The sequence below is a fragment of the Pieris rapae genome, chromosome 1 (genome assembly GCF_905147795.1).
Source record: "Pieris rapae chromosome 1, ilPieRapa1.1, whole genome shotgun sequence".
NCBI classification, from domain to species: domain Eukaryota; kingdom Metazoa; phylum Arthropoda; class Insecta; order Lepidoptera; family Pieridae; genus Pieris; species Pieris rapae.
Genome location: NC_059509.1, coordinates 11472996 through 11487582, shown reverse-complemented (window position 1 = coordinate 11487582; position 14587 = coordinate 11472996). Strand labels below are relative to the sequence as shown.

Sequence of the window (14587 nt, the reverse complement as noted above, 5' to 3'; positions counted from 1 at the left end):
GTGACGTAACTGAGTGCAACAAAGAAATAATTGCAGTGGGAACTGATAATCCTTTGTTAGAAATTTGTTTATTTAAACAATTATAAAATAATGGTATAGATTAAAGATGGCTACTTTATATAACAAGTACCAAAGGCAAGAAGAGGGCGCCTTAGAAAAACCATGAATAGATATTAGTGTTATCAGGAAGCGAATGGAGAAAGAAAGTCATGGATAGAGAAATTCTAATGCTGGAATAGGCCTTTTTACCCGTGAAGGGGTTTCGAATTAAGCTAGGATAACGACTAAAATAAAAAAAACATTAAGACTGTATATTGTTAACATTTGTAAATATTGGTAATAAATGGGATTTATTCTTATTATTATTAATAGGTACGTAATTTGGTGAAAATATAGAAAATATTCCTTGAAGTTTAACCAAATTGTATGAACCTTAAAATATATTTTAAAGAAAATTAATTATTATATTTAATAATAATTTTAATCTTATACCCGTGCGACTCTGAAAAATTAAGTTGTCGATCAGTTAAACAAAAGGATTAAAAAATTTCAAGAATGTTCACATGCGGTCCAAATGTATGAGTCATCCGACCCGTACTTAGTTGTAACTATCGTCCAAAGTCAATAAAATTCAAGAGCTGCATTAGATGTACATGTACAAAAAATAAACAAATTAATTCTGTCAAGGTCATGTGTTACGATATCACATTGACAAGTGACATTTAAATGAATAACCTAATTCAATACTTACAAGTTTTACTAACGATACTACTACAATAGATAATTTAAAATTACTTTTTTTTAATTTATTTATTTTATAATATAATAAAAACCACTGTGGTTTGTATAAATATAAGGACAGCAGGCAGGCTCAACTCTTTTTATGTCATCTTGAAAAAAACACTGCCCTAAAACAGAAGTGTCAATGGGCGGGGCATACAGCAAGATATACAGATAAAATGTGGACTTTATATGTATGGAGGTAATAATGAAAGAAGTTGAAAGTTGTCATGGGGAAAAGAATAAGTTCTTTTAAGCTTAAGGCCCTATCCCATCACGAGTTGCTGTGTCAGTGTCTCGGGTCGACGGCGGAGAGCAATGGAGAGCTGGAGCACTGAGGCGCAAACAAAAATACAAAACATTAAATTCATGTAATTTTGTCTATTTTTTTTTCTGAAATGGATAAAGGCTTACGATACGATACGAGCCAAGTAGACTTACGATAAAATATTATATCGTATATAATTTAGTTTATAATTTCAAAATCATGTTATATATAAATTTTCGTCACGAAATGAATTCTAAGTGACAAAAATTGGCATTGTTCGGATTTTTTTTATATAGATATATAGATTTTTTTATAGATCTTTCAAAATGGATACATAAACTACTCAATTCTACCGTATATTGTTTTCCATTTGCCCAACTTTAAGAAACGATGACAAAAAATTGAAAGAAACTGTACTTTTTGGAGATTGGCGACGGGATAGGTCTTTAAAACGCAAACACAAAGGGCGAGTCAGAGACAATGATTAAATCATCATAAAGGCGGCTACTTTGCAACTAGCTAACAATAATCTCCCGTTAAAATATACGTCAGTTCAAAATATTTACTGTACTATTGTTATCTTCTTTAAAAGCCGAGAATAATATTGTCATTTGAAATACCGATATCGCAGTGAACCCTTCTCGGAGCTAATAAAAAATTAAACCCATTTAAAATAATTGGAAGCAATCGTGACTGGTCCATTACCAAACCGAAACATTCTTATTTACATTTATTTTAAATGAAAACCATTTACAACGACACAATACAATCACTAAAATAATCCATGTAAAAACATAAACAAATTATATATGTAATACGTATCGAATCGAATGTCAAACGTCAAAAATCTAACAAGTGGTTTAACAACGGTAATAAAAAATGAAGTATTTAAAAAGTGATAGACAACAACGTGGGTGGTGTGAAACTGTCAAATAGTGGGCAGGCGCATAAAAATGTTATACTACCGACACCAGCCTTTTATAAGGCGTAAGACTTGTTATATTTGCCTCAAATTTAACAAGGCTATTGTTAAGCTATATTAGTAATGAAATTCTATTCTGATATTTGTATTTTGTTGTTTCTACTACGTATTTGCGTGTTGTTCTCACGAGTATGTAAGTGCGTGCTCCTATTTCACCATGCCTTCTGCTGATAGATATAATACATACACATACAAATCTTTATATTTAATTTATTTTATTATTCTTGATTACGCAAGATGTCATATGGAACATGGTGTAATGGTTGCAGCTCCTTACAAACATTGTGTAAAAGAAAAAACTTGGCGATTAAAAAGAGTGTCGGAGAGTTTATTGCCAGTAAATGTAAAATTAGAAGCATTTAATGTATATTTCTTTTTTTACATTATGTTACCTACATGAATAAATTTTTGAATTTGAAGATAAGTTCTATAAATGACACACGCCAATGGCAGTTAATAATGACGAATCTGTATATTACATATTATATTGGTACATACATGTATTAGTACAGTTAGCCTTACAAAATATATATGTTATTTTAACACATTTAAAATTTTGTTTAAAAAATTACTTACGAAATTACGCAACAAAGGAATGTTTCGAAAGCAATTTACTTCAACAGCAAATGTACAATATTAAATTGTCATTGCTTCAAAGAACTCCTCATTTTAAGCGTTTGACAATTGACATATGCATTACTTTCGATTGTGAATGCCGTTCTTCGTTAAAAAGATAACTATTATAAGTAGCTCTTACCCAAGAACAAAAGCTTTAAAGAGTTTTAAATTATCTTCATAGTTCTGCCCGAAGCGGAACAAGACAATGGACAACACTTTAAGTAATGGACCGAAATGGATAAGATTGGTTAAGTTATCTTCAACGACAGCAATAAAGTTACAACGTCTCAACTTATGCAACCGAAGTGTCCACTTAGCTTTATGGTGACTACTGATAATTGTGTACTTAGATATTTTAAATGTCTGTTAAAACATTGAGAAACGAACATAGGGTTATTAAACAAGTTCGTTAGCTAGCTTTTAAACAATTGTTTTCGTTGGAAATAATCTAATGTTAATAATGTAATGTGGCAAACTTGAATTGAAATATGTAGAATATGGCATAAATATAAAACAATTTTAAAGAATTTTGAAACAAACATTTAATGGTTATTAAACAAGTTCTATAGCTGGCTTGTATAATTGTTTTAGTTGGAAAGAACTTAATATTAATAATGTAATGTGGCATGCTTGAATTGAAATATGTAAAGTAAGGCATGAATTAAAATAATGTTAAAGTATTGAGAAACAAACATGGAGTTATTGAACAAGTTCTACAGTTATATAGCTGGCTTTGAAACAATTGTTTTGGTTGGAATGTACTTAATATTAATAATGTAATGTATGCTTGAATTTAAATATGTGAAGTAGAGCATGAATAAATATAATTTTAAAGCATTGAGAAACAAACATAGAGTTATTAAACTGTCTAAAGATTTGATACAATGGTTTTGGTTGGAAGGGCTAAATATTAATAGTGTATGTAGCATACTTGAAATGAAATCTATGGATTATGGGATAATGTAAGAATTTTAATTCCACACATTTCGAATGAGAAAACAAAGCTCCCTGAAGCCTTTTCCCTTTTAATTTCGTAAATAGAAATCAAAGCATAACATTAATTGGCATATAAAACCTATTTACCTATTACTGTGCCACACACCGCCGACTTTTTGGATCTAATTCAAGCCGATTTCTCACGATGTTTTCCTCTTTTATCGTTCGAGCGAATATTAAATGCTTCGTCGAATCTACGATCTCAGGGATGAGTATTGCACGCTGAAGCTATAAAATCACTACTTGTAATATCGAAACTAACGTTCTCCCATCAAAAGTTTGCCTAATGTACAATCTTTAAAAAAATTACTACGAATTACGCGCAAGATGTTGTGAACTATGATTTCCGCCCGCGATATCTTGGCTGACTCATATTTCTACGAAGCATGACACACGAATATTATCTAATCGCACAAAGACCGTGAAAAATTTTAATCTATTTCAGTATTTTAATACACTTTTGCAATACCAATTATATTTATATACTGTATTTTCGCTGTTTACAAAAGGTTGCCATAAAAAAAAAATTTGGAACACTTCCCTTGCTTTTTCTATCTAAACCCAAATCAGTTAAACGCATTTAACAACACATATTAAACAATCGTATTTCTTTAAGTTTTTGATATGTGCATAAAACTTTGTCTGGCATACTGATGCCAAACATGGTCAATGGCAAAATTTCAAAAATTGAAAGAGCCATTAAAGGATCAATCTTTAATGGCTTGAAATTAAAAGAAGCATGTTTAAAATAAAAAAATGAGACAGAGTAATTAAAATGACAATGGGCACCTTTCATTCATTCACGTTCATCTTAGTACAAGAAATAATAATTGAACACGAATTTTTCTTTTATTACATATTTGAATATTTATCCAATTTTTATTAATCTTTAATTTTTTTAAGCGTTAATTAAAAATTAAAGATTTTTAAGACGTTTTTATTAACATTTCTATGTACTAACATTAATTTCATAACCAGGTGTCATTGATATAAAATACAAATATCTGCCAAGTTCGAGGAACTTCGCAATTAACGCTAGCATTACAGCGTCAAGTACAGAGATAATAAACATTTAAACATTTAAAAGACATCTAACGTTGTTAATAGACATATAGCAGTTCATCTTAGTGCAGTACAATTAGAACAAATTGTTCATATCCGGCTTTTATTGGTCGCCATATAACCGTTTAATAGGTGTCAACTGTCAACCGAATACATCTGCTATCTAACCACAAGTTTATTATTGGTTTAATTAATTTAATCACTTGAAATCAATGAAAACAGAACAAATTGAATAAAAAACCCAATTTAAAATTTCTACTACACATCATAGATTATTTGTTGTATAATTGTAAGTTAAATCAAATGGTGTAATTAAATATAATATTACTCTTTACGTAAGTTCAAGATTTAATTAATCCTTGAAGGTAATTAAGGCTATATTATGTATAATATATAATTAAAAACAATATTACGAAAAGCAGGTAAACGATTTCAAAGTGGGAATTCCCAGGCGGACGTGCGTTCTTGGAAGTAAATTACGACGCGGGCGCAGGAGAAATTTCACAAGCAATGTAGGTCAAGACAGCCGGACTTAAATTTCGCCTCGAAAAGGTTAACATCGCTACCCGGTTCTTGCGCAATTAGACTCCTTAAAGATCAGTTGTTTCTAGAATTCAGGCTTTTAGTAATCATAAAAAGACCACATTGCTTTGTATGCACGCGGGGAATAAAGACAAGTTAATTAAATTAAATATGTATTATAAAAAACCGTTATAAATATGATAACTATACTACCGACAAAACCGTTTACGACGACATAGTTCAGAACAAAATACCGGTTATATTGACCAAAATCAAAGGTTGATTTCTGTTTGCTAAGTTCTAAAGTAGTCCCTTCGTTAAAACATATATTACAGTAATATTAAATATCATGTAAATTGAGACTGCCTTATTTCAATAAATACAATACAGTGTTATAAGGTAAAGAATTAAAATAATGAAACTCTCAAAATAGTATATTATTTCTCTAAATACATTTGAACCAAGTGGTTGGTAGAGAAAAGTTTCTATAAATCTAAATTAATAAAACAGCAATTATTGCGCACGTGACTCAGTTATGAAGTAGAACCAAGTTTTCTGGTGTAGTAAACTTTAGGTAATACCCAAGGACTTCATTGATACTTTACGAGAATTTTCATTAACTTTGCGGTTACAAAGTCAATGAGGTAAATAACATAAGAAATTATTGAACCACGTCAATTAGAATAGTGTCGCTTAATTTATCAAACCGCTTCGACACAATTACAAAATATTAATTTATAAAGATGTAATTGAACCTTTAAAAAAAAATTATATTCATTAGTTTCATAACCGAGCGTCATCGATATATAGGAATACATATAAATGGAACAGCTGCCAAGTTCGAGGAACTTCCCAAAGCTAGTGTTTCGATTACGTCACACGATGACGTCATCCAGTCGTATGAGTTGTGACGTTTAACTAGTTTGCCCCATTCACATGTATTTTGTTACGTGCTAAACGACTCAAGATCCGCATTTCTTCATATTGCATCATATAAAACTCGCCAAATAAGTTTTGTTCTAAGACAATCTTTGATAACTTCTATAAGTAATCTAGTTACAGGAACTACAACTTTCCATTTGAAACCTTGAAACATTTTAAGCTAAAGGCCGAGAGAGATAACTTTATCAACTCATATTACTTCACTTTTGTATGCTGGCGCCATCTCTTATTACAGCGGAACATTAAAAACTATTAACGATATTTATTCACGTATAATGTTGCATAATATAGATTTTAATCAACAGTAATAATCTTGAATTAATTCGATTTAATTAAGTATTATATGTACAACTCACCACTGGCTTTGAATATTCATTCTGGTAGTCGAACATGGTAGCAAACATAAGACTTTCGTCCTGCTCGCCGTTGAAAAGGTGGTAGGGCACCAACTGAGACATGAAGACAGTTTTCACAATCGTCCACAACCAATGCACCAAATATAAATCAATAAAAAAATCAAATAAAAACACAACTGATAAGAGGATGACTCATGTAGACGCGGGTTGGCTAGAATGTTTAATATCAAACTGAGTCAGCGCCCGCGGTGCCAGCTAGTTTTGTACGCGGCGAAACCGCGCACGCGCACTTCGCATTTCACAAAAAGGTAACAAGCGACATCAATTTTAGCAATTCCGAGCCAAAACATTCAAACGACTTTGTCATGATAAAATATTTTTCCAATGAATCTTGGAAGTAGTTTCGATTAACCATTTGTTTCTTCAAAGTTGGCAAGAAATAACGAATAGCGGGAATAAACCGAAATAGTTCGAATTGCTTCAAAGAATCGTATTATTAATATTTTGGAATTCATGGGAATAATCGCCGCATGTACACAAATTTTAGTGGGTGCGTTGCCGCCCTTTGAGGGAAGAGTAGGCTCTTTTTTAAACAGTTGCAGGTTGTATCTCCCATGGAAGACCCCACCGGGAGTCGATTTCACAGTTCGCTAATTCACAAAAAACGGCAGAAGTCTTCTAGCCATCAAGATGATGCTGATGAAATTTTGAGTGCTGGCTCGAACGAGACTTGAGGGAACAAACCCAAAGAACTCTTCAGATCACTCTCTATAGTTCAGTATATAGAATACGGTCTGCGTAGAGAAAAACTATTAATCATTATTTCAATGAACCAAGAACTCGGATTGCAGGTGCAGCCCAGAATGCACTATGGATTGTTAAGTAACTATTATAAAGATGTTGATATAAATTGCGTTATCTGAACTACAAATTTTTGTACGGAAATTTTAAGTGGATAATGTTCCGAGAGCGTAAACCTATGCTAAAGCGCAAACATTCTTCGTTAAAACCAAATACATACATGAGTAGTATACAAACTATGAACCAATAGTTTGTCATAATTGTGTAATACTTTTCTGTCATCTTAAGTCTTATTTCATCTGCCATGAACTGAAATACTTTTTTCAAGATTACATACAAAATGCGTTAGACAAGAAGATCGAGAGGGTTATGTGGGACTCGCCTATACCCACTAAAACCCCAAGGAGCGACCAAAAATCGCCTTATACGGGATTCGGTAACAGCAGAGCCTTATCTGCTTCCCGACATGCGGCGATTGCGTCCACCTCTCCACGCCCATTGTTGGTTAGAAGATACTTGACAAGTATTCTTAACAGACCAGGCCATACGCTTCCAAATAAATAGGGAAGATCGGGTCCAGTAATTGCAGGAATGGATCACAGGATGGACAGACATTTGACACTATTCGATATAGTAATGTAGGTCATACAGTACATTTGGTATTGTATTTATAAACATTGGCGTTTAATATCACATTTAACTAACAAAAGGCTTGCTTTATTCAGCTATAGACAATCCAGATTAACACTTGGCCATATTAGCATGTACTATGTTCTTCGAGTATAGTACATTCTCTGGTAGCCAAAAACAAGTCATCCCAACATCAGTTTTTTCTAAATTTTTTGGTTGACTGCAGTGTTTCTAGATTTTTCCACTAGTTAGAAAACTAGTTTTTAACTTTCAGGAGAGAGTATTTTGTGAATGATAACCGTGTATTAATCAACAAAATAAACCCTAGATCTACCACGTTATCAATCCGATCCTCTAACTCGTAACAATATATATGCTAACAGAATAGTTCTTTATAAAGTCTATAGAACCAGCCAGACTGATAAATAAGCGTATAATTCCTTGTTATTTGTGAAGTAATCGTTTCCAAGTAAGTGATAAGGCAATTTCGGTATTTACAGCTAACTAATAAACAATAATTATAGGAATAACATATCTATTATGACTTTAATTAAATAATGTTATATAGTTTATGTAATACTTTGATATATGATTCTTAACCCCTTTCAATGTTTTAGTAATACAAATAAAATATAAATTTCAAACTTAAACTCAAAATATATTTATTCATATAGGTATAATCTTATAGGTCAAAAAACATTAAATTAATTGTGAATTAACATTTACAACCACTTCGCAAGTCAAGGGCGTAGAGCGGCCAAGAAGAACTGGCAAGAAACTTTCCGCCACTCTTTATAATCGCTAATTGTTGAGTTTTTTCTTTGAGCAGTGTTGACTTTGGCGTTCTCATCTGTGAGGTCGTAGGTTCGGTCTGCTGTGCATCAATTGACTCTTGGTCTGTGTACGCATTTAACATTCGTTCGAATGGTGAAGGAAAACATCGTGAGGATAGCTGTTAGCTTTAAACGCAAAACGCCGTATGTCAGGCCTAGGAGGCTGATCACCTACTTGCCTAGTAGATTGACAAATGATATTTCGAGATACAAAGATCTGAGGTACAGATCTATATTTTTTTTAATTATTGATAAATACTTTAAATGACTATTTATTCATGGACTCAAAACGGGCCATTGGCTTAATTTAGGTCAAATAATAAGTAGGCAATAAAAAAACACCCTTTTAAAGTTTATTTAGAAAAAAGTACGATCCACAAAATATAGGTATCCAAAATGTTTAGTTATACTTATATTTATCAGAGTAACAAAATTGTTTTAATATAGGTGACGAATTCAAATAACAATGAATCTCTTGGCAGTTTTTTTTATATTCTGCTGCTTAAATCTTCGCGACAATTCTGCGTCCCACAGTTCATTTCGGGGTCACCGGGACTCGTAATTGGAAAAAGGGACTGTCTGATCATGTTATTTATATTATACCATATAGAAAACTCACAAAAGAAGGACACTATGTAACCTTTGAAAGTAGCTTCAGTCAAAGATCTTTTGCATACAAAAGATCTATGACGCTACCCAGATAGCGTACCTATGCAATTTCTATGGAGTACATTAGGTATTCAATAATGTTCGTAAGTATTGTTATAGTACAAATATCGTAAACAAAGTCAATAGGTTCAAGGTCATTTGTAGCAGACGGTCACGCAAGCCACCCTCATTCTATGAACCGCGATCATAGGCGATAAGTTGGAATCCGTATCCATGGCAACGTTAAACAACCATTCGCATTATACAAAAATCGATTCTGTACTCATAGCTTTAGGTTAGGAAAAACCCAGAAACAAAAGCTGTGGTGCAACTCCGATCTGAGGTAAAAGTATGAATTGCATAAAGTTTCCCCAAACATACCTACGTGACATAACGTTCATCTGTGTTGAGGTAAAGTCTATTCAAGCATATTACAGGTAATAATAATAATAATAATCAAGCCCGTTTAATTTCCAATGATGACAAAACGAAGATAATATACAGCTTAGAATTTTTACATTTTAAACATTCTTTTTATCTAGTCTATATATCCTTTGTCTTAGACACCACCTTTAGTACCCCTATCCCAATTGACTCTGTCTATGGCTTTCTTTCTCCATTCGCTTCCTGCTACCGCTTCTATTTCTTCTATCCACCTTTTTTTAAGGCGCCCTCTTCTTAGCTTAGGGCCTTTCCATACAGTTGTCGCACACAAACGAGCCTAATGGACGTCCTAAAAATGGGCAGTCATCGCATTCCATAGTCAAACATTGCGTTCCCAGCCCTTGAGGCAGTATACTCTGTTCTTTAAACAATTGAAGGTCGTATCTCCCAGGGAGAAACCGAGTCGATTCCAAAGTTCGCTAATTCGCAAAAGAAAATGCCATGTGACATAGTTTAATAATAGTAAATCATTATGACTACCAAAAAACGAATTATATATATACCTAACAATGTTTGCGTTTCACTTAGAAGACAGAAGAAGAATTACGAGAGTCTCCATTACGAAGATTACACTTGTACGTATAAAACGTATTTGATTTAACTAACTGCTTGGCGATTAGAATAAGAAATGTACTAGTATTGAAAAGATGTATAATTTTGACAGAAGGTAGCCATAAGTGATTAATTCTTTTATAGATATAACATATTATAATAGAAGAAATAATATAGGTATGTATATAAGGTAAAAGTTTTGACAACAACCATACCTAACTGTTCTCATTATTGAAATGATGATAAATTAGTATGCCATTTGCATGCTTTTTATATTGACATAAAGTGACTCGCAGTTTTCATTAGAACACGATTTTTAAAATTGTACTCAATAATTTTGTTGTTCCTTTCTTTAAAAATACTATGTTACTTAAGAAGAATTATTATTTTATGTCCATTCTCCTGATTGCCATCAAAAAAATAAGGGATGATTTTTTTTCACATTTAAGTCGGTTCGATTCCCAGGCGAGACCAGTAATTTTCAATAAATCATTGAATGCAGACATTAAATGACTTACTTTTCAAAATAAAAGCAAAATATCCTATCTATGATATTTAAGGTACTTTCCCTTGGGACGCCCTGTTTATAAATACATAAGCATTATGGTAAATAGAATTCATGGACGATAATAATTACAACAATTGTAAATGACCTTGTAAAATTATAAACCAATAAAATTTTTGTTGTTTCACCACAATTTTGTTTGGCGAATTCTGTTACTCGCACGTCGCTCTCGAGTTTTCCGCGAATAAATGACGTCAGAGCCGCCGGTCAGTGCCTACTTGTAAAGTTTTCCTGCTATTTACTTAATTTATTTATGTAATTTACAGTAATACAACAGCCTGTGTTAGCTCTTGCAAAGCTAAAATGGAGTTTTATTAGAATCATTAAATAATATCCAACATCAAAGTTGCATACATTTTGTAAGGGCAGAAATACAGATTTAAAAAAATTAATATTTTCACCCGAGTGTCTCCCGTCCGCTTTAGTGACATTTACAATCACCGTGACCGCGGGGCAAAGCACCTATAGTACCTATAAATTCGATGGTACTTTGAACAGTAAGTAGAGTATGCAATACAATAAGATAAAATATTGATATGTGGTTTACTGTGGGCAATACGGATAGTGAACAGAGTTTCTATTGAGGTGGACCTATTTGTTTGTACACTGGCTGAGTTCACAAGAGTTGCTTGCTATATTGTTAGTTATGGATAGATAGATTTAGGAATATAAGTTTAATTTTTTAATGTTTTTATCTAGAATAGTTGGTGTGGGAGCTATTTTGGAATTCTATCGTATTAGTAATTATTGTTAAGATAGAAAAATGTAGTGAAAATAAATAAATAAATAAATAAACTAATAAAATAAAATAAAATACTTATGGAGTGACAAATTAACCAAGTGGAATGAGTAGCCCCACATCAAAGAGAGCACAGTGTATGCAAACATACTCACCTGTGTATTTATTTGTAATTCTCAAAGACGAACATTATCTAACTAATAAAAATTATTAAACTAAAAGTTTATTTGTAAGAGTAATCAAAATTAATTTATTCAATTTAGATACGTCTTAGGACTTAGGGCATGCTTATGAATGTCAACAAAGTTTACAAAAATCGTGAAAGAGCAAAACTACGCCATCCGTTCGCAATACTACCAGGAGGCCTTGATTTGCCTTGAGAACAAGAGCAAGAAACTCAGCAAATTTTACCCTTCCTAATCTACAGATTCTGAAAATAATGATTAAATAATGATGACTCTGTCTATCTTTTATTATGTATGTTGGCAAAAGTATGAATGAGTATTTTCGTCTATTATTTTTAACCAGTATTATTTTTAGTACTAGTTGATTTGTTTCATGTATTTCTTTACTAAAATTATATGTTATGTCTTATATACATCTCGCATTATCTAAATATTTTTCATACAGTGGTTGACTGGTCGCTTGAAAGCAAAAGACCCCCAGTTGCTCTCCTTTTTATTTGACTTGCACTATATTTCTCTTTACTTCCAACAGTGTTAATAAATAAAAAGTATGTTAGGCTGTTAACATACTTTTTATTTATTAATAATAATCTTACAATTGCACATGACTAACAATCTTATCCTGTTCACCAAATCTCCAAGGTTAACGCATTAAATACCTAAACCAATAAGCCCAGATTACAGTTAAATATGACTTATGTTTAGTTATAAAGGAAAATTAATTCAAAACAACATCGTTATAATAACATTCTGATATCACAGTATTTGCTACACAAAGTGCACCTGTTTCCTTAACAAAAGCATAATCATGAATTGTTAAGTTTATTATCATAATACTTAATTCATTACGCTTTATATTGAATTTCATAGATTATTATTATATGTAAACTTTAATATAAGATTTGAACTATTATTGGATATCATTTTCATATGTGTATGTATAGTTTAAACTCTTGGAAGAAAAAGAAGCACCTTATAAATCTAATTTGATTTATATACAGTATATATATATATAAACTGTATATAAATACACATATATATATATATATATATATATATATATATATATATATATATATATATATATATAGGTACTCCTCCCTCCTTAGGACCTCTTTTGATCTCATTTGCTTTATGACATTTTGTCATATAAGTCAATTTAAGAACCTACCTAAATTGATATAGGATATATAAATAGGATTACATTCCTATAAAAATCATGTAAAAAAAGTTGCACAATTATAATGCCCACTGTGAAGGAAAGACAACATCATCGCTTGTATACATTTTATTTTGTAGAAATGATACTCATTTCTGCAATACATGTTATCTTCTACATAGATTACTGAGAATCAAGCTTTACCAAGGGCTGATAATCTACCATATACTTATAATTTTAAAAAATATATACAGGGAAGGAAAAAATTTTTGAAGAAAATGTTAAATATATATTTAATATAACTTTGCTATTTCAATTATTTACATATCCAAAAGGTTTCCACTTTTTTAGACACTAAAAAGGACAATGCAAACAGTCTGGATAAGATGAAGAAGAAGATAAGGGCCATGACATCAAGCCAATTCATATTATAACTTAAAGTGATTTTTTAGTTTTGTTTTCCTGGTAACTGAGTTATTTGTTGAATTATATACGCGAATATTAATTTGTTAAATTTATATCGTGATGAATCGCTGGACTTAGTGTCCAGAAGTAAATACTAGACTTACCGAAAGCAAAGCACGCGAAGGCCTTGCTGATACAAAATCATTAGTGGAAGATCCTTGTGAAGACTGACTATCACTTGAAAAGTCCGAATGGTTAGAATGACTGTCACTCATTTCCAGCTTCATCGTCATAACGTTCTTTTCAAGTTCTCAATAACACACTTTACGTAATTTATTATCACTGCGTAATAAACTGTTATCACTCGGATCGCAAGTTCTAAAAATCTGACAGTTGAAACTTAATGCATAAATCGTTAATGACAGCAATATTATTCAATTTATTTTATTGAAAACTTATATTTGAAAAGTATACTACGCTATGAAGAACAACAATGATGAGTCATCGATGCAGTTTTTACGATGACGTCGTTCTCTCTTTGGGGATGCCCTTCTCCTGAGAATTTGTTACGTTATGAGAACCGAAACGACCTAAGAGACCAAGTTTTCAATAAGCACACATACTTTTTATCACAACATAATCTTCTCCAACCTTAAGAACTTTATGGTGAGTTCACTTTCTAAAAATAGACTTTGACGTGATATTGTACCAATCACAATCGTTTCTTGATATGACGTCATCTCTATTTTGTTCTGGGACTTGAGACAAAAACACTATATAACAGGCATTGTATGGAAATAGTCACGTGACTTAATGTGAGGAAGTATCGGTGCCATAAAATTAGTTTGGCGTTACTTGGTCACACCTGTCCCAAAGTGACTTTGTTTCTGGCTTGGTTGAATTTTTTTTTGTTCTTTAATTTCATTATCAATGTTGCAAGATGAGAATATGCAAAATACAAAAATAATCAGAAATTAGTGCGGGTGAACCAGTTTTTATATCTTTGGTGATATAAATTTCGCAAAATGTTAAAAAGAATTAGGACTAGAAAACCAAAATAAAAAAAAGATAACGACAAATTTAGATCTACTTATCGAAAA

At 31.8% G+C, this 14587-nt stretch overlaps 1 protein-coding gene across 2 annotated transcripts in view; it reads right to left on the bottom strand.

Annotated features, from left to right (window-relative positions):
- The window catches only part of LOC110993047 (transcription factor kayak), a 32759-nt gene extending 18843 nt beyond the window's left edge, over positions 1 to 13916 (bottom strand). Inside the window, exon 1 of one of the 2 annotated variants that reach the window (XM_022259122.2) lies at positions 13652 to 13916. In XM_022259122.2, the coding sequence (XP_022114814.2) occupies positions 13652 to 13780 (129 nt within the window). In that variant the 5' untranslated portion in view covers positions 13781 to 13916. Of the gene's footprint in view, positions 1 to 6526; positions 6743 to 13651 lie in introns of those variants that run through there. The other variant, XM_022259123.2, reaches the window with a different exon arrangement.
- Positions 13917 to 14587: the final 671 nt, after the last annotated feature.